This window comes from Thalassophryne amazonica, chromosome 2, assembly GCF_902500255.1.
Source record: "Thalassophryne amazonica chromosome 2, fThaAma1.1, whole genome shotgun sequence".
In the NCBI taxonomy this organism is placed as follows: domain Eukaryota; kingdom Metazoa; phylum Chordata; class Actinopteri; order Batrachoidiformes; family Batrachoididae; genus Thalassophryne; species Thalassophryne amazonica.
This window is the reverse complement of record NC_047104.1, coordinates 72,215,414-72,237,289: the sequence shown is the minus strand read 5'-3', so window position 1 is coordinate 72,237,289 and position 21,876 is coordinate 72,215,414. Positions and strand designations below refer to the sequence as shown.

The window sequence follows — 21,876 nt, the reverse complement described above, 5'->3', positions numbered from 1 at the left end:
TGTTCAGGACCACCGTGCATCTGCCTTTATCCGCTGGCAGGATGATGATGCTTTGGTCCTTCTGCAGTGCTGACAGAGCTTTCCATTCTTCTCCTGTGATGTTGGACGGAGGAGGCTTAGCACTGTTCAGCACTGCTGTGACTCTTAGTCGGAGGTCCCCAGCTTCTGACTCTGACAAACTGTTATGTTTAATGGCTGACTCTACTGCAGTGATGTAATCTACTGTCGGTATGTTTTGGGGTCACTGAGAAATTTAGTCCTTTTGCGAGCACATCCTTTTCTAAGAACCCTGTCGGAGAGATTCTTTACCCAATTTTCCCTGTTGTCACTAATTTGTCTGGGTGTATCTTTAAAACTACTCCCACTGAAAGTATGCCTTTTCTGCACTAAAAGGTTGTGAAACTTCCTGATTTGACACTCCTTACTTTTTAAATGCTCAGCCATTTGAGTTTTAACTATGAACTTTGTGATCTTATTATGGGCCTCTTCCCCCACTAAAGTTTCTAACCTTTTGCGAAGACTATCAAGATTATTTTGGAGGTCTAATATTTTATAATGAAGCCTCCTAATTCTAAGACCCAAAATCCTCCTAAGGTAACTGTGCTGGATCTTTTCTGCTGTGTGACCTGCTTCTAGTGTCTTTTGCTTCATGCATTTGGGAATAACATTGTTTTGTTTGCATCTCAGGTTAAATCTTAAGTGCTTTCTAAAGTTAGCTATCTTTTTAGCAGTCTTTTCCAGCTTACGTACCAGTGCCAGGGCCTCATGCCCACAGTTGGTCGCAATGTTTCTGTGTAGGCTCTCAGTTGTCCAGGTGGTTTCCATAGTAGAGAAGCTTGAATCTTCGACTGGACTGGGTTGCTTGAAGCAAGGACGTTTCGCTTCAAATCGCAGAAGCTTCCTCAGCTAAAATTCTTGTTCTGGTAGTCTGACTTCTGTCTTGACTCTTGTAGAGAATAAACAGAAGCCACAAAAGCTGGAGTTTTAAACCTAACCAGACCCCTCCTACCGAGAGGCAGACTGCTGTAGGCTAGTGACTAAACAATGGCTCTAATTAGCAACTATTGTGCTCTAGTTACCACCCTCCTAATGACAGGGCAGCTGTCCCTCCTAATGATAGGATGGACGCCTCTCCTGATGGCTCCCTTGACGACTCTCCTGATGACGTGAATGACTCATTCCCATGAACAAAAGCCTGAAACTGCTTTGACCTGAGTATCCCATTGTAAACAGGGGACAAAGCGTGTCTCAGACCCCCTCCCCGGTTAAGGCTGGGTTTCAACTGTTTCACACAGAATGCCTCCTTGACCCCTCTTTCAAACCATTTCTTCTCTCTGGCTAAGATTTTAACTTCCTTGTCCTCAAACGTGTGGTTAGTGTCTTTAAGGTGGAGATGAACTGCAGACTGAGGACCACTGGTGCCCTCTCTGCTATGCTGGTATAGCCTTTTGTGTAAAGGTTGCTTAGTCTCACCTATGTAGTGTTCGTTACAGTTTTCCTGACATCTGATAGAATACACTACATTGCTCTGTTTGTAACTAGGGATCCTGTCCTTAGGGTGAACTAATTTCTGTCTCAAGGTGTTAACCGGTTTAAAGTAAACTGGGATTTTGTGCTGTCTGAAGGTCCTCTGTAGTTTTTCCCCTACTCCTGCTAAATAAAGGAGAGACAATCCTCTCCTCCTCATAGAACTACAGCCTATTCTGCATACATGTTGAAATGATCCGAGACCAATTCTACTGATTGTGGTCACACTAATCCAGTTTACTGCTTTTTCAACCCCAAATGAGAATTTGGTAACATGTTAAATAAATTGATTTAATTCTTGAGACAAACAGAAAATAAATTACGCATAGAATTTAAGAACAATAAAACATTTATTCATAGAAAATGTCTCCATATCTAAATATATCTTCATATAAACAAACCTCAATATGCTGACAGCATCATGTTCAAGTACTAGTGCTTGAATGTATTGAAATTTTAAAATAACTTAAAAAAAAATGTGACTGCTCAATTGACATTTTTGTGAAGGTCATTGCTGAGGTCAAATCATGTGTGCGAAATACGGATGCAGCTCTCCACAGCTTTGAAAAGTTTTTACATATCAATTATCACCACTTTTTGAACAACCAATACTAATAAATGTGGGCATGGTAAACATGAAGTTATGGGTTTTTTGTTTTTTTTAAACAACCCTTCAATACAAACGCTTTACTGCGCACTGCACTGTTACAATGCTTTTACTATAATTCAGAAAAATGTCATTTGTAGTATCTTTACACATTTTGTTTACAGCCTGTGTGAAGCGCCTTGAGGCAACTCTGTTGTGATTTGGCGCTATATAAAGGAAAATAAATTGAAATTGAAAAGCCTCCTGCAAGTAGGGAAACTTGCAACATCTCTGTTTGCTTCCATGTTTGTATGTTAACGGCATGTCTGCACATTCATTTTACCGTGACAAATGCATACTTAAGATGCAAAAGCTGCAGAAGTTACCATGTTTGTTTTATGAGGATGTTCTGCAGCATTTCTCACCTCACAACTGAACTAAAGATATACTATAATAGCCAAAGGTCGGGTTTAACTAGTATTAGATTTCCAGAACACAATGGTACCTTTGTCCAAATGGTTCTCACTGTCCCTCTAGTGTCACAGTGCAGGACCTGCACGCTCCAAAACTTGCCATCGGGAAAAAAAATGTATTTGGAGTTCACAGAGTCGAGGTTAATGTGGGGGAATTGCTTTCAGTAAATCTGTAAAAGAGATTTCCTTTTTTAAACCAGCATCATCTTGTGGCACAAATGCAGGTGGTAGTGGTGGTTGGGGGGGGGGGGGGGGGGGGGGGGGGGGGGGGGGTAATTCCAACTCTGAACTGAACATCTGAATTGCAACATATTTGCTGTGAGAGTCCCATTCTGTCAGACTATATTTGATTAATCATAGTCCCTCTTGGTTCAGAAGTTGGTGAGCGTAGATGAGATCTTCATAATGGTATTTCTCTGCTAGTGCACTGATCGCATTAAAGCACCTGATTCTACTCAACACCTGCAGCACTTCAACCACTGCAGACCTAAACAGGAACACAAATGTTCACATTAGAGACAGAGTCACATCTACAGTGTACATTTAATGATTTTTCATTCACCGTTTCAAATGTCACATCGCAGATTATCTGCACTGACCTCTGAAGTAAACATTTCTGTATTATCTCAGCCATGTCACTAAAGTATATTTCTGTATCACTGTGACTTAAAGGGGTATTTGGACATTTTTTGTTGTCTCCATTGAAACATTTCCTATGTGGTACCTGGTGTTAGGATCTTCATGGGGCTGTTGTTTGCAGATAGAATGAACTTTCTCAACAAGGTAGTTCCTAAAAGACTGAAGCTGAGGCAAACAGGAATCGGCGCCTCTGAACCATGAGCGTGGCAGACTATTTGCTATCTGCAAGGAGAGAAAGAAAAGTGGTGAGAAAGGTAAGTCAAAATTTTCAGGCCAAACACAGAGGCATAAGTCCAAGGTTAAACACACCATATATTAAAATAAAATACCTTGTTGTAGCCATGCATGGCACTGGTCAATGTGTGACTGGATAGGGTGAACACCAGATATCTGTTCAGCAATTTGTCCAACATCAGTTCCTTTAATACAGACTCCGGAAGCAGCAAGTCCCATTTTCCCATGTTACCCAGCAGCTACATAAACACAGAACACTGATGAACAAATGGCAGCTCACAAAAAACTGAGCTCTGTCCATAACAAAAGAATAAGCAGAACCTTTACGGCCATCCAGAACTGTTGGTTTCTGAAGCGACACTGAGGAGACGCCTCATCTTCTAGAAACCTGAATTTCATAAAAAATAAATAAATAAAATAAACCCATTTTTTTCCCCATCATTACTTATGTTAATAGCCACTATTTTTTTTAAAGCAGTGAACTGACTTCTTGGGGTACAGAGGAATGAAGATGTCTTCATCTACACAGTTCTTCAAACGGGCACTCACAGCCTCTATGAGGTCCTGCATGGAATAAATAATAGGCAGAAAATTCAAAGTTGTTCTTCATGAGGTAAAAAGTGAAGAAGTGGGGGATGTGAGTGGTAAAGAGTGGCATGAGTGATTGGTGATGGAAGAATATGTGCAAGAGTGAAACAAAAAGTTTACAAGGCAGTAGTGAGACCAGCTATGGATGTTGTATGTCCTGGAGTCTATGGCGCTGACAAAAAGACAGGAGGCAGAGCTGAAGATGATGTGATTTTCCTTGAGAGAGATGAGGATGGAGAAGACTAGGAAGGCACACATCAGAAGGACAGCGCAGGTACGAAGGGTGGGAGAGAGAAAGCCAGACAGGTACTTTGAGGTAGTTTGGGAATGTGCAGAGGAAGGACACAATGTATAGCAGGAGAAGGAAGTTGCTGCCAAGATCAAGGAGGACGTTTATGTATGTGGTGAGGGAGAACGTATACAGTGCATTCAGAAAGTATTCACAGCGCTTCACCATTTCCCAATTTTGCCATGTTACAGCCTTATTTCAAAATGAATGAAATTCTTTTTTTTTTTCCTTCAAAATTCTACACACAATACCCTTAATGACAATGTGAAGTAAGTTTTGAGATTTTTGCAAATTTAGATATCGAACCCAGTGCAAGAGTTCGTGCACACGCCGGTGTCCGTCGAGCAGGAACAATGCAAGGTGCACCACATGGTGGCGCTTATGTGGAAGAAAAAAAAAAAAAAAAAAAAACACCATCTGGGATGCGAACTCGCACCTTTCAAAACACGTGCCTCACAGTGGACAGTTGTTAGTCCATAACCGTCCAAACACAGTAGGTGTGAAGCTGGAATGTCCAGAATGACAGATCACCACAGCTGCTTCTGTCGGAAGCCACACCTCCCGTAAGTGGAGTGCACACAATTAAGGCAATGCGGCAATTAAGGCTGGGTGATCTCCCCAGACAAGAGAACAAAGGCGTAGTGCAATTATACTGTTACCACAGCGATTTTTTTCCCCCCTACTTTTTAAAAGAAAACATTTAGTACAAATGACAGAGACAACGCAAAACAAGTTTTGCTTTTATTCTATCAAAAACTTAAAACTAACCCCTACTTACCTCCTGGAATTGAAGCTCCAATTGTTCTTTTGATTCAAAAAATACACTTGGGTAAATGATTCCACCAGAGTAAGCTGGTTTTTAGCGGGAGTTTGCTCTCTTGTTCCCCTCGTAAAGTGTAGCATTTCTCCCATGCAGCTGGATGCCTCTGTTTTAGATACTGGAATAAGTTTGTTGTGTGGCTGCGTTTTGTTGTGATGGGCTTTCAGGGTTCGCCCCAGAAATTTTTAGTATAGCGGTGCTGTTGGCAATTATCACCCGAGGCAGCGCGTTGTGAGTCATTTTGACTGGTTTTAGATGCATTGAAAGCAAGAATAGACTAAAAAAAAAAAAAAGACACTTATGTTATAATAATAAAATTGTTTTTGCGTGTTTCTGTCTAAGTTAATAAAATAAATAACATTGAAAAGTTTAAAAACACAATATTTGATGGACATATCATTTGCTCTCCTCTTCTTTAAAAATGACACACTGTAGCTTTAATCCAGTAAGACAGAGTTTTTCTGTCATGTTGACAGTTTAGTTTTTTCTTTTTAACATTTCTGAGTGGGAGTGCATACTTTTTAAAAACAATATAACCCCTAATTGTCTTGTTTGAACAAGAGCTAAACCTGGACTGATTTGATTGTCAAATAAGAATAAAATTTTTTGCAAAGTAAGTTCTCACATACAAGTAATCTGATCTGGTGTCATTGGTGCATAAACAACAATAATAAAAAGAAGAACAGCAAAAGCAACGGCGTAAAGATTTAACATCGGACGAACTGGACAAGATAGAAGACGGGAAAGAAGAAGAGAACGGTTCTATCCTTGTGGGCTGCCGAGCGCTCCCCATCAAAACAGTGAGTGTAGTTTCTGGACTTGTTGCCAGAGTTTGCCACAGCTCCACACAGCAGAGAGGGGGGCGGTGTGTGTGACTCGCTGCAGCACGAGCCCGCAGAGACGGTAAGCGCATTGGAGACAAAACATAAAATACTCCCAAATACTCACATTTTTATCAAGTTCTGTTAACTTAAATAAACATTTGTGTGTTAGCTCACTGTGTGGGACCATGGTATAAGAGGATTAAACAACTCAAAGCCGTGCATTATACGGTTTGAATGCACTTCGCGGAGTAACACCACTCCACTTTGCATTGTGTATATAGATATAAAATTAAGCAGGTGCGGACTTCCGGTCGGGACTCGATGATAGCGGCAGCATAAAAACATTGCTCCCCGACTTTTAAGTTGGGTGAAGCCCTGAGTGGTGAATTTTGCCGTGTAATCCCTAAAATATCAAGGCATAAAGGGGCTTTTGACAATGACAAGAGGAAAGACGAAAAAATCTTTTAGAAACACTGAGATACACACGGACGAAGAAGAGGGGGGTAAGCTAACACCACAGCTAACCGAGCTAACAGAGGTACATGCGGAGGAGGAACGGGCAGTGCAGAGGTACTCCGAACCCAGGAAAATGTCAGAGCTGGAGACTGTTCTGCGTGAAATTAGGGAATTTCGTCGTGAAACAGTGGAAAATCTGAAAGATATCAGGGCAGAAATAAAAACGGCCAATAGCAGAATTGATGAAGCGGAAAGACGTATCGAAGGGACTGAGGACCGAGTCCAGTGCATTGAGCAAGCGACATGTGAGCTGATCAAGATCCAGAGAAGGCTGGAGGATCGGTTGGTGGACCAGGATGGACAAGGCAGACGCGAAAATATACGTCTGCACAACATCAGAGAACGGGCTGAGGAGAGCGCGGAGTCAGTGTGCACATTCGTGGAAACTTTACTCCGGGAAAAACTCGAGCTGCCACCGACATTTGCACTCCGAGTGGAGAGAGCACACAGAGCACTCGGACCACGTCCCCCTACAGGTGCCCCTCCACGCTCGATTATTGTGAAGCTGTCAAGTTACAAATGTAAAGAGGAAATTATAAAGAAGGCGTGGGGAATGAGAGGCTTCATGTTTGAGGAGCAACGGGTGTACGTGGATCATGATTATGCACCCAAAGTCATGAAAAGGAGAAAGGAATACGCTGAAGCAAAGCGAGTGCTGAGAGAGAAAAAAATCAGATTCCAGATGCCCTTTCCCGCGAAGCTTCGCGTTTTCTATGAAGATGAAACTCGCTTGTATACCACGGCAGCAGAGGCAACTAAGGATATGGTGGCGAGGGGTTTCCAGATCCGGATCATCAGACCTGTGGATGACCCCCTGGAGAGGCTGTCTCATCTGATGTGGCGCTCTGTTCGAGGAGGGGACAGACCGGACCAGACAGCATCTTTGGGATATAAGGAGAAACTGCAAGACTTCAACTACAGAAGAGCGGGGGAAGAGGACCAGTAAGCCACTGGACCAATAGGACCTTCTCTCATCAAGACAGTGTGGTGTTATGCAAATTATGTTGAAAATGACTGTGTATTTGTTTACAACAGAGAGGGAGCCTTCCTCTATTTAGTTAATTTATCAGTCGGGGAGTTTATGTTTATTTCAAAGTGGACAAAAAGTGGGAGGAATGAACAGGGCCAAATATGGTCACAAGGGCCCCCTACCCTACGGGGTTAGGGGTTATCCCTCAGAGCTGGTACTTTGCTCTACAAAGGTCTCCTTTTGGACCTCATGTTTGGAAGTCTTGAGTATATTTAGTTCAAAGTTGTTCTTCTGTATTCATTACTGTTCCAAATGTTTGTTTTATGTAGCACATAGGGTGAAAGGAATAACAATATTTACATTATGTAACATAGAATGGCATCACAGAGTACTCATATAAAAGTAGCCTCATACAATGTTAATGGTCTCCTCAGTCCAATCAAGAGGGGCAAGGTGTTGAGCAAGATGAAAAAAGAGGGTGTGGAAGTGCTATACTTACAGGAGACCCATATGACTGATAAAGAACATGAAAAACTCAAGAGAAATGGATATAATCAGGAATTTTCATCTTCATATCAGTCAGGGCATAGAAGAGGGGTTTGTATATTAATATCCAATAGAATAAGTTTCGAAATGCTTAAAACTATAAAGGATAAGGAAGGTCGATATGTAATAGTTATAGGTAGACTAGAGGGAGTTCTGGTTACATTGCTCAATATCTATGCCCCCCCAGGCTCGGACTGGAGTTTCTTCAAACTCCTCTTTGAGCTGGTGATAACTGAGAGTGAAGGAGTGTTAATAGGGGGAAGTGATCTAAATCAGCGTCTTAATTCGAATTTAGATTCGACAGGGAAAACCCAACAAAAGACCACTACTGGTAAAAGAATTTTTAAATTATTGTCAGAACATGGGATTTTAGATATATGGCGGGACCTAAATCCACTCAAAAAAGATTACACCTATTATTCAGCTCCTCATGCTCTGTATTCACGAATCGATTATTTTTTAATTAACTCAAAAGATCGTTATAGAGTAAAAGAATGTTATATGGGAGTCATGGACCTATCGGATCATTGCCCAATATTTTTAAAAATATTCACAGGGACTGAAAAGAAAACAACAGTATGGAGACTAAATTCAAGTTTGCTCAATGGTCAGATGAAAGAGGAAATTGAGAGGAATATTTGCGAATATATTAAAGAAAATGATAACGGTGAAGTGTCTCCACCTATACTATGGGGCGCATGCAAGGCGGTATTGAGGGGAAAGCTGATAGCAAAATCTGCTCACATAAAAAGAATGAGACAAGCCGAACTAAAACAATTACAAGTAGATTTGGAAAAAAGGGAAAGAGAGCATAAAAACAAAGTTGATGATAAAACTAATGAAGAATTAAAGATAATACGGGCAAAAATTAATGACATTTTCTCTCAAGAAATCCAGAAAAAAATGATTTACACAAAGCAAAGATATTATGAGGCGGGGAGTAAATCTACAAAATTACTTTCGTATAAACTTAAAAAGCAACAGACATTAAGACAAATTTCTAAGATGAAAGACCCTAAAACAAAGCAAATGGTATACAAAACAGAGGATATACGTAGATGTTTTGAAGATTATTATGCCAAGTTGTATGCACAAACAGAAAATAATAATGAATCTCAAATAGACACGTACTTAGACAAGTTACATTTGCCACAAATAACAGAGGAGCAGAATAAGAAATTAATTGCTCTAATAACGGTGGAAGAAATCAATTCAGCCATATCTAGACTTAAATCTGACACCAGTCCTGGTGCAGATGGTTATGGCTCCGAATGGTATAAAGTATATAGGAAAACTTTAATCCCTTTATTACAAAAAACTTTCAATTGGATTTTACAGGGTAGGGCAATTCCAGATTCTTGGAGGGAAGCAATTATTTCCGTTATTGCAAAAGAGGGTAAGGACGTAACAAATTGCTCTAGCTACCGACCTATTAGTGTACTTAATGTGGATTATAGAATTTTTACAGCAATTTTAGCTCGAGGAATGGAAGACATATTACCAGATATTATCAGTTTAGAACAGACTGGATTTATAAAGAAAAGGCAAACACATGACAATATTCGCCATACATTACTTATTATGCAACACATCAAAGAAAGAAACCTGGAGGCCGCCATACTGGGAATGGATGCAGAAAAAGCATTTGACTCCGTTAAGTGGGAATTTTTATTTAGAGTAATGAAAAAATGTAATTTTCATGATGGTTATATTGAGACTGTTCGATCTCTGTATGTGGACCCAATAGCAAGGATCAAAGTCAATGGTAGTCTGTCAAAGGTAATCAAATTAGAGAGGGGTTGTCGTCAAGGCTGCTCAGTCAGTCCGTTATTATTTGATATTTTTTTGGAACCGCTAAGCCAGAGGATAAAACAGTGTGTCAATATCAAGGGAATAACCGTATCAGGAATAGAACAGAAATTAGCGTTGTTCGCAGATGATGTCTTGATCTATCTGGAGAACCCAAGCTCATCACTACCAGTCCTGATGTTATTCTTGGCAGAGTTTGGAAAGCTGTCAGGATATAAAATTAATGTGCAGAAAACTCAAGCTTTATCATATAATTATATACCAAACCAATTTATAAAACAAAATTATCCAATTAATTGGGAGCAGCAATCAATGAAGTACTTGGGCATTCACCTTACAAAAGATCTTGGACATTTGAAAATCTCAAATTATGATAAGGTGATGTCTAACATCAAAGCCAACTTTTCAAAATGGAACTTAATCCCTTTCTTAGGCCTGGTGTCAAGAGTTGAGGTGATTAAGATGAATATTTTGCCACGGTTGTTATATATATTTCAAAATCTTCCCATTGAATTAACTGAGAGGGGCTTTAAAGAATGGGACAAATATCTAGATACATATGGCAGGGGGCAAGACCACGCATTAAATATAGAACTTTACAGTTGCCAAAAAAACATGGAGGTCTAGCTTTACCATGCCTCAAGAGCTACTATCAAGCTGCTCAGTTGAAGGTGTTGATGGGTTTGTGTGATCCAGAATATGTAGTGAAATGGAAAGATATTGAGGGGAAAATGGAGCCACCAGTACAAGCCCTGTTGTGTGATTTGCAATTACAGGTAAACTGGAGACAAAATGTGAATCCTTTGCTGCGGGTTTCTCTGGGAATCTGGTCTTAAATTTTGAAAAAGTATAATTTAGTTGAAAAATGCAGGCTTTTGAGATGGATCGCATATGATACTGATTTTGTACCAAATGCATTGGACAGCACATTTAAATTGTGGGGAAATGGTCCAAGAATGCACTGGGAGATAATCAAAAGAGATGATGTAATGAGTTTTCAACAAGTAAGAGATGTCTTTCATCTTGGAAATCAGGATTTCCATAGGTACCTGCAGCTAAGGCATTATTTAAAGCAAGAAATGAAAAATAAGGATATGAATATTACTCGGTCAAATATACTCAAACTTATCCTAGATGTTTATAAATCAGAGTTAAGTTACGAGGTTATTTCAAAATTATATACAGCTTTAGAGGAGTTAAAGGGGGATGCCACAGGATATGTCAAAGAAAGGTGGGAGAGGGAAGCAAACATTTTAATTTCAGAGGGGGACTGGGATCAAATACTCCGGGATCAATGGAAAACAACAAGCTCTCTATTCTGGAGAGAATATGGCTGGAAAAATGTAATAAGGTTTTTCTTAACACCTGCTCAAAGAAAATATGTAGACACAAAATGTTGGAGATCATGTGGGGAAGACAAAGCGGATCATTTTCACATCTTTTGGGGTTGCCCTTTAATGACTCAGTATTGGTCTGAAATCAAAAACATTATAGAGGAAGTAGTACGGGTCAGAATCCCGTTAAGTTTTGAAATGTTATATTTGACTAATATAGAAATGTTACATTTAAGAAGAAAAGATGACTATAAAATTATGAGAATCATGCTTTTAGCTAGTAAAAAAGCAATCACCAAAAGATGGCGAACAGATCGGATCTCAAAGGTGGAGGAATGGGTTGATGTCATGTTAAATATATACACTATGGAAAAAGTAACAGCATCTGTTAGATTGGAAGTTGACAAATTCAATAATGTATGGAAAGGATGGCTACAATACATTAGACAATATAGATCTGACTTCATATAGGATTTTACCACATACATATTACGTAAGAATGGGGGAGGGGGGTACAAAAATGTGTAAATGCTGTAGGTGAATCTGCTTTCTATGTTTTCAACATATTTCAATGGACTTTCACAAAGTGGACTTATGAATAAGATTATTTCTTTACACCCGGGTTCAATGCTACAGTTCTCGTTAAAAAAAAAAAAGAAAAAAAGTAAGTTTTCACAAATGTTAATTATTTTGTGGGATGCTACCAAGTTCAATCGGTGCAAATGTTTATGTGTAAAACTGTATCTTTTTGAAAACTAAAATAAAGTATAAATTTAAAAAAAAAAATTAAGCAGGTGCATAAATTTGGGCACCCTTGTCATTTTATTGCTTTGAAGATATTTAGCACTAATTATTGGAACACAAAATTGGTTTGGTAAACTCAATGACCCTTGACCTCCTTACACAGGTGACTCCAATTATGAGAAAGGGTATTTAAGATGGCCATTTGCAAATGTTTCTCCTCTTTGCATTTCTTCTAATGAGTGGCAACATTGGAGCCTCTAATGCTGCGTTTACACATAACGACGACAAGTAACGAATGCCACAAAGTACACATTCTTGGCCGCTGATCACGAATGTGATGAATCGGGGCAGAGGCGTCAGGTGTCCTCAGGAACTGTTGCAACCTGTTACCACGCGTTATGATTAATGGCACGTGTTGCTGGAGAATTATCAGGAACCATTACGCACGGTCAAGAATAATGTTCCGCGTTGTTGCACGCTATTGCGCGTAACAACGCATCAAGTTCTGTCACGTTGTGAACGAGTTGAATTGTCTCCACACACACACACCCATATTCATCCAACTGAAATCAGATCGCTCCAGTTTTTCAGAACTTTGTGACTGCATGCGTAGTTGGGCTCTGTGCCATGGAGTGGCACAGAGAGGAGGAGAAGGACAGAGCCAGATGTGTGGCTTCATGTGGCTCTCGTGTCACGCGTTTTCCCAAACATCAGGCACATGCAGCATGTGGAACACGTAGGAGCGCACTGAAGAGCACTGAAATGAGACTTTTAGCCGACTTGGTGTCAGCAGTCAAACTGAATGCGGTGTAGCAGGGTTTAATTGTGCGCGCGCTTCTTCCTCCGCCAGACTGGAGGAGGTGCAGAGATGTCTGGCTGCACGCGAGTCTCCTCTCGCTCCTCTGGTTCCTCTGGTTCAGACTCGTTCTCCCGCACATCGGTTACAACAGCAGGTGAAACACCTGCAGGAGCATCCTGAGGAGCCTCAGCAGGAACTGTGGAACGACACTTGGCTGACTTCGTGTCACTGTTCCTCTTCAGCATCCTGCATCAAACTGAAAGCTGTGGAGCCAAGTTTAATTGTGCGCACATGACAGAAAACTGATTTGTCGTGGCGCGCGGTGAAATGTGACGCCGCGTTACAAGTCGTGTCAAAACTTGACAGTTTCCGTGTCACTTCGTAATAATGCGTGACAGTTTGGGCTCCAAGAACCATCACAGGAACCACTACGAACGTCGTCACATTCTATTAAGGATCACTAGTGATCAAGACGGATCAACACGCTCAGTTGCGACCTCCACGACGTGAGACGAAATGAGGGTGGTGTGTGACATTCGTGGAAGATTTTGACAGACAAAAACATGCTCCACGAATATCAAGAATATCACGCACCAACACGCACTATTAAGAAACCTATTCAGATGCGATAAGTCACGTTAAGAATGTCAGGAATGTGTCACGAATGACAGAAAAATGACATTCGTAACGCGTCTTGCTTATGTGTAAACGCACCTTAAACAACTCTCAAATGACCTGAAAACAAAGACTGTTCATCATGGTTTAGGGGAAGAATACAACCCCTGGCAATAATTATGGAATCACCGGCCTCGGAGGATGTTGATTCAGTTGTTTAATTTTGTAGGAAAAAAAGCAGATCACAGACATGACACAAAACTAAAGTAATTTCAAATGGCAGCTTTCTGGCTTTAAGAAACACTATAAGAAATCAGGAAAAATAATTGTGGCAGTCAGTAACGGTTACTTTTTTTAGACCAAGCAGAGGGAAAAAAAATATGGACTCACTCAATTCTGAGGAATAAATTATGGAATCACCCTGTAAATTTTCATCCCCAAAACTAACACCTGCATCAAATCAGATCTGCTCGTTAGTCTGCATCTAAAAAGGAGTGAACACACCTTGGAGAGCTGTTGCACCAAGTGGACTGACATGAATCATGGCTCCAACACGAGAGATGGCAATAGAAACAAAGGAGAGGATTATCAAACTCTTAAAAGAGGGTAAATCATCATGCAATGTTGCAAAAGATGTTGGTTGTTCACAGCCAGCTGTGTCTAAACTCTGGACCACATACAAACATGGGAAGGTTGTTAAAGGCAAACATACTGGTAGACCAAGGAAGACATCAAAGCGTCAAGACAGAAAACTTAAAGCAATATGTCTCAAAAATCAAAAATGCACAACAAAACAAATGAGGAACGAATGGGAGGAAACTGGAGTCAATGTCTGTGACCGAACTGTAAGAAACCGCCTAAAGGAAATGGGATTTACATACAGAAAAGCTAAACGAAAGCCATCATTAACACCTAAACAGAAAAAAACAAGGTTACAATGGGCTAAGGAAAAGCAATCGTGGACTGTGGATGACTGGATGAAAGTCATATTCAGTGATGAATCTCGAATCTGCATTGGGCAAGGTGATGATGCTGGAACTTTTGTTTGGTGCCGTTCCAATGAGATTTATAAAGATGACTGCCTGAAGAGAACATGTAAATTTCCACAGTCATTGATGATATGGGGCTGCATGTCAGGTAAAGGCACTGGGGAGATGGCTGTCATTACATCATCAATAAATGCACAAGTTTACGTTGATATTTTGGACACTTTTCTTATCCCATCAATTGAAAGGATGTTTGGAGATGATGAAATCATTTTTCAAGATGATAATGCACCTTGCCATAGAGCAAAAACTGAAAACATTCCTTGCAAAAAGACACATAGGGTCAATGTCATGGCCTGCAAATAGTCCGGATCTTAATCCAATTGAAACTCTTTGGTGGAAGTTGAAGAAAATGGTCCATGACAAGGCTCCAACCTGCAAAGCTGATCTGGCAACAGCAATCAGAGAAAGTTGGAGCCAGATTGATGAAGAGTACTGTTTGTCATTCATTAAGTCCATGCCTCAGAGACTGCAAGCTGTTATAAAAGCCAGAGGTGGTGCAACAAAATACTAGTGATGTGTTGGAGCATTCTTTTGTTTTTCATGATTCCATAATTTTTTCCTCAGAATTGAGTGATTCCATATTTTTTTCCCTCTGCTTGGTCTAAAAAAGTAACCGTTATTGACTGCCACAATTTTTTTTTCCTGATTTCTTATAGTGTTTCTTAAAGCCAGAAAGTTGCCATTTGAAATGACTTTAGTTTTGTGTCATGTCTGTGATCTGCTTTTTTTCTACAAAATTAAACAACTGAATGAACATCCTCCAAGGCCGATGATTCCATAATTTTTGCCAGGGGTTGTACAAAAAGCTATCTCAGAGATTTCAGCTGCCAGTTTCTACTGTGAGTAGCATAGTGAGGAAATGGAAGACCACAGGCACAGTACTAGTTAAGGCCTGAAGTGGCAGGCCAAGAAAAATCTCAGATAAGCTGAAGCGAAGGATGGTAAGAACAGTCATAGTCAACCCACAAACCTGCTCCAAAGAATTACAACATGATCTTGCTACAGATGGTGTCTCTGTGCATCCTTCAACTATACAGTGCACTTTGCACCAAGAGATGCTGTATGATGCTGTAATGCAGAGGAAGCCTTTTCTGCGTACACGCCACAAACAGAGTCGCTTGAGGTATGCTAAAGCACATTTGGACAAGCCAGCTTCATTTTGGAATAAGGTGCTGTGGAATGATGAAACTAAAATTACTTATTTGGACATAACAAGAGGCAGTATGTATGGCTGAAAAAGAACACAGCATTCCAAGAAAAACACTTGCTACCTACAGTAAAATTTGGAGGTGGTTCCATCATGCTGTGGGGCTGTGTGGCCAGTGCAGGTACTGGGAATCTTGTTAAAGTTGAGGGTCACATGGATTCCAGTCAATATCAGGAGATCTTGAGAACAATGTTCATGAATCAGTGAAAAAGTTGAAGTTGTGCCGGGGCTGGCTCTTTCAACAAGACAACGACCCTAAACACTGCTCAAAATCTACTAAGGCATTCATGCAGAGAAACAAGTACAACGTTCTGGAATGGCCATCTCAGTCCCCTGACCTGAATATTACTGAAAATCTGTGGTGTGATTTTAAGTGGGCTGTCCATGCTCGGAAACCAACAATCCTGAGATGTTTTGTAAAGAAGAATGGTCCAAAATACCTTCAACCAGAATCCAGACTCTCACTGGAAGCTATAGAGGTGTTTAGAGGCTGTCATCTCTGCAAAAGAACAATCTACTAAATAATGATGTATTTTTTCTGTTTGGGGTGCCCAAATTTATGCACCTGCCTAATTTTGTTGAAAGAATTATTGCACACTTTCTGTAAATCCTATAAACTTCATTTCACTTCTCAAATATCACTGTGTTTGTCTATATGATATATTTAGCTGAAATTTCTGATCCAGACAACCAATGATTTATAAAGGAAAATATGTATAATGGCCTTACACACAATGCCCTGTACAGCATAGTGTCTTTGGGTGTGTAATAAATCCTTTAAGAAGTGAAAACAGACCAAATGTTTATGGAGAAGACTTCAGTTTGGATCAGTAATTGTAAACATTGTGTACTTGTTGCTTTACCTTGACTGGTTTACTCTGCTCTCCTTCAAAGATGGAATAGTCCTCCTTTAGTCTATGACAAACTTCAGACAGACAGACTGTCTGACGGAGAGACATGGGATCCCATACCAGGTCTACAAAGGCTACACAGAAAAAACAGAGAACACATGAGGCTACACAGAGAAGCTATGAGACTGATGCTTCTGCAATGTAGAGGGTGTCCAGTTTCCTGGACACCCTCCTGTTTACACTGTGGACACAACCTTGTTACTCAAACAGGCTAACAATCAATCTCTACTACTGATAAGAGAGACTGTTGAATATTTCCAGAACAGCCAAACAGGTAAAAAGTCAGTTAATAACAGTACAGGAAATAATATTACCAAAAGAAGCCTGATATTACATTTCTGCAGTGTAGTAACATGTACTAATGACATATTGCAAAAGCTGGTCTTTTATCTTTTAATCATTATAGCAAATGGTGTTGATGGAAACATGTGAATATTACCAGTTATTTTTGGTAGGACTGTCTTTTCTATGACATTAGACAGGATTTGTCTGTCTGTGCGCTCAAGCTCCTCATAGCCGTGTCCATGACAAAAGGTCTCCACTTCTGAGAACCATGGGAGGTCTTCAAAATCCCCACCTGCATCCTGAAATACACAAACGCATTCTATACCAGTATGCACACACACACACACACACACACACTATGGTGCACTCAAAGGCATACAAAACACAGTTGCTATTGATTCACTAGCGTGTTTTGGCAGTTGTATTTGTCCACATTATACCTTTAGAGGGTTCCAAGCCAGTAGCTGAAGCCTAATAATGGGGTTCAGCAACTTTGGGAGACACAGAGAGATGTAGGCACTGTGGTAGGTGTCAGAGTAGGACGCTCTCCATTCTTCAAAGTGGGACAGTATGTTTTTAATGATAGAAAACTCATCCTGGACATCAGAGAAGACCACCTGGGACTTCAATAGGATATCAGCTGAAGAGGGAACATTAAAGGTGCTTTAACACAGGGATCCCATAATTCAGCATGAACATGGTGCATGAAGTTAAGCATATCTTTAACCATTCAACTTCAATCTTATGCTGATTTTTAACATTCCAAGAGAAAAGGAAAAGCAATGAAATGAAGACAGATTTGTATTTCAGTTTTAGGATTTATAAACTGTTCAGTGGTATGTCCACATCTGGCATCTTGGACAGACTGATGTCCACCTGTAGTTGGCTGTGCTTACTTGCAAGAATTAGTCTGATTAATAAATGATTTTAAAATAAATGTTCCACAAACCAAAAATGTCTCCAGATTATGAAAAATAAAACTTACAAAGTGACATTTGTAAGTGAAATGGCTCTACCTAGAACCAAACCAATGGTTTTGCAGGATTTTTATGTTGAAGATTACAGGCAGATAAGAGTAAAGCTATGCTGTTGAGATTGTAAGCAGAATATATCTGTTCAACTTAAAGGTGGTCACATTATCCACCCTCACCCATCTTTTTATGCAGCTGCTCTTCTTCTTCAGCTGACGGTTGTGTGTCCTCAGGCATATCATCGATATCACCCTGAACTTTAACTTCACACTTCTCACTGCAACAGGTAAGACAAAATTGCACACAATGCCGAGTTTAAATAATAATTTTCAAAAATAATAATTATTTTCAAAAATAATAATAATAATAATAATAATGAAAATGTGCAGCACTTCATAATTACAAGAATAAAGTGTGCCTGTTTTGACCATCATAGGCATCCAAGGAAGCAGAGTATGTAAGGAAAGAAAACTATATTACTCCTTATCGTGAAACAAAACAGTTTTTCTACAGAACCAGCATCAACTATTGTTATACTGTGGTATGAGATTTCTGTTACACCCTTATTTATCCAGGGCCGCAGCAATGACACAATGCCCTCTTATTTTATTTTAGGTTCGCCCTGTGTGTACACATCCACATTCAAGCCTGGACACTGCCCAGTACAATCACAGCTGGATCTGGACCCTGCTCAAAAGCACCTTGGCAGTGTTATGATTGTGATGCAAGTGCTGTTCATACGCCTTCCCCACCAAGATTTAATCTGCTGCTCTGGGAATTAAATTTTCAGCTTTCCTTTTATCAGCAGGCTTCTTTAACAGCACACATTGCCCTAAAAAAATTTAACATCTGAAACTGTTATCGATACAATCTTCATTATTAACTCACTCATTGGTCTGTGTTCCATTAGCTGAGCTCCCGTTCTCCTCCATGTTATCTGCAAGAGTAAGATCAAACGTCCAATTAATATACATATTCCTTTAACGACATTTCACCTGTTCCATAATGAGTTCCCACCGTAAACCTAATGTCATACTCCATTACTATCAAAAACTTTACATAGGAATGTTAGTGAGTTCATGTGATTGCTCTTTACCTGTCAAACTAAATTCTGTGTGATTGCTCAATTCATCATTCATTCACTGTTATATAACGGCTGAGTGGATCCTTGTCATTTGATTAATGCTTTGTATGTCACATGACATGGATTATTCGTCCCATTTGTGTTGCATTGCATTTAGAGTGCAGTTTGTTTCCATTTAGAGTGCCAATTTTGTTCTATACGTTTGGTACCATTGCACTCTGCACACGCGCGCGCGCGCACACACACACACACACACAAAACAAATCCACTGCACTGTCTGGAGGCTGTTAGCAGGAGTCAGAATGAAAAGCTGGACTAATTTATGATGTGATTTTTTTTCGCTGCACTGAGGATGTACAGTCTTTTTTTTTTGGTAGTACACGTGCATGACGCAAAGGTTTATTTTGCTTGCTGAGGGAGTGAGCAAGTTTACGCTGTGATTTGACACTGTATACTGTGCGTCAGGAAAATATTTACAGTGCTTCACTTTTTCCACATTTTGCTTTGTTACAGCCTTATTTCAAAATGGAGTAAATTCATTTTTTTCCTAAAATTTCTACACACAATACTCCATAATGACAATGTGAAAGAGTTTTGAGAATTTTGCTAATTTATTTAAAAAAAAAAAAGAAAAAAAAAAAGAAAGAAATCATATGTGCACAGGTATTCACAGCCTTTGCCATGAAGCCCAAAACTGAGCTCAGGTGCATCTTGTTTCCACTGATCATCCTTGAGATGTTTACCTCATGAAATATTCGTACCATTGAACTCAAACATTCATTATTCGTATATCCCATTTGTGGTCTTTGTAGAATGATAGACTCAAGATTTTTTGTTTTTTTTAATCTCAAAACATGTCACTTGCCCTGTGACAGACTGGCGTTCTGTCTAGGGTGTACCCTACCTCACGCCCTATGTCTGCTGGGATAGGCTCAAGCCCACCACGCCGGTGATCATTAATTTGAGTAAGTGGGTATAGAACATGGATGAATGGATGGATGCACATCACTTTCTTTAACACACTAACTTTCTTTAATACAATAAGCAAAATTAGTTTTTTCTAGCTTTGATTTTTTTTTTCTCCATTTATCAAATTATGACTTTTACTGAAACTAGTAAAGAAAAAAAAGATCAAAAACCACATTACAGAGACTTGTTAGGGTGATTTAGATTTTTGCACATAACTGTAAATCACAGGGTTTTCAAACCTTAAACTGCTCTGTTGTGCAGGTTAGCGCCTTGCCTCAGATCTCCTGGCATTGTTACATGGATAAATGTGAGTCACTGTGAAGTGCATTGAGCGTTGTTCTTATATAGAATAGATTATAGATAAGAACCTTGAAAGATGTGTATATCAACTATTTTTGCCTCTTTTCAACAGAAGATAAATTTCTACTCCCAAATTACGTCATTTTTTTTCAGGGTACGTTCAAGCTCATTACGCTCATAACTTGTTTCCAGAATTTCCAGCCCTCTCAAGCCCTTCTGATTTTAAGAGGTTTCTGAAACCTCTCCCCTCAATGAGAGGGGCGATCTTGTCTATACATTTAAGTATTTCTAACCTTTTAGGTTCTTCTACTGTGCTTAAAACTGTATGGAAGACAGATTTGGGAGTGTTGATCCCAGATTAATGTTTGGAGGGAGATCTTAAAAAAGGGTACACAGGTCCTCAATCTGTGCCAAGCATAGTTTCATGCAATGCCGGATCCTACATTAAGCTCACTATACTAAAGCTCAGCTTGCAAAAATGTTTGACACCGTGTCATCTCTGTGCAAATGATGCTGTCAGGCCACTGCAACTTACACACAAGTTCTGGAGCTGTCCCTCCATGAAGAGGTTTTGGTCTGAAATCTTTCATGCGTTGGTCCAGTGTAACAGAGATACTGTTCTTAATGCCATGATTGCCCTGTTTGTGGTGTGGCCTGCTTCACCGACTCTCTCTCCTGCTAAAAAAAGACTTAATAGCATTCATAACTCTGCTGGCCAAGAGGCTAAAGGTTCCTTGACACTTGCACATATTTGATCGCCGCACTGGCAGGCAATCTTGCATGCCACTTGTGTGAAATAGTCCTCAACATTAGCAACCTATTTGAAAACAATGCGTGTCACTGCGCGCAGGGCATCTGTACCTGAAGTTAGATTATGACAAGATGTTACATCTATAATAAACATAACTTTACAGGTACATTATCTAAATCATAAGAAGGAATGAAAATGCAACCGTTTTACCAATCCATTACAATATATATTATAAATAATTAACTTTGAGACAAGATTCCAAATGCGTTCTCCATCGCACGACAAGCATGAGACAACCTGTAGCTGTACACAATTTCTCTGTGATTCTGGGAGCAATGAGAGAATGGTTTCATCAGTCAAGTTCTCAGAGTAAAGGCGTCATTGGCTATGAAATGATATGGCACAGCCTTTATTTTATATAGTATGGTGTCAAGCGGGACAAAGCGGGACGTCAAGCGGGACAAAGCGGGACGCATCGGCACAACAAACTGCACGATAGTGCAGGGACTGAATTTGTGCAAGTGTCAAGGTCCCTTAATACTGTTGAATTGGAAATCTCCAGTGCCACCTATTTATACAAGCTGGATTAAAAAGGTTTGTTATTTTCTCAAACTGGAAAAAAAAAATAGGCCGATTCTGGCTGCCTGGCAATGCTGTGTCATTTGAAAGGACCTGGAATCCCATTGTGTCCCATGTTAACAGTTCAGGTTGTCAGATCACTTTGATATGAGCACTGCAATCTTGTGATATATGCATGTTTCTATGTATACTTTATATATTTTTATTTGATGTATTTTTTAAATGTTTATTTACTCTGTGTTTTTGTCACTTCTCTAACTTTCACTGGTTTGTCTGGGGTGGGTGCTTGCTAGTCATAGCTTGCTAACTGTTTTGATATTTGTGGCAGTTGCCACTGGCTGTAAAATTGTTTTTGTTATGACAGAAAAGTTTAATAAACAGAGTGTCTTAAAAAAGTGCTATAGAAATGAAGTCCAATGGGGCAGTGCAGTCTTGTTTGAACTCCTGGGTGATCTCG

General features: G+C 39.8%; 1 protein-coding gene across 1 annotated transcript in view; it reads right to left on the bottom strand.

The window, feature by feature from the left end:
• Positions 1-1,860: 1,860 nt before the first annotated feature.
• gcfc2 (GC-rich sequence DNA-binding factor 2) overlaps positions 1,861-21,876 on the bottom strand; it is a 52,005-nt gene continuing 31,989 nt past the window's right edge. The window contains exons 9-19 of the mRNA XM_034187841.1: positions 18,625-18,673; positions 17,916-18,013; positions 17,206-17,405; positions 16,920-17,064; positions 16,433-16,554; positions 3,947-4,023; positions 3,781-3,847; positions 3,555-3,698; positions 3,311-3,447; positions 2,849-3,073; positions 1,861-2,801 (exon numbers count right to left, since the gene is read on the bottom strand). Coding sequence (XP_034043732.1) covers positions 2,941-3,073; positions 3,311-3,447; positions 3,555-3,698; positions 3,781-3,847; positions 3,947-4,023; positions 16,433-16,554; positions 16,920-17,064; positions 17,206-17,405; positions 17,916-18,013; positions 18,625-18,673 — 1,172 coding nt within the window. The 3' untranslated portion in view covers positions 1,861-2,801; positions 2,849-2,940. The remainder of the gene's footprint in view (positions 2,802-2,848; positions 3,074-3,310; positions 3,448-3,554; positions 3,699-3,780; positions 3,848-3,946; positions 4,024-16,432; positions 16,555-16,919; positions 17,065-17,205; positions 17,406-17,915; positions 18,014-18,624; positions 18,674-21,876) is intronic.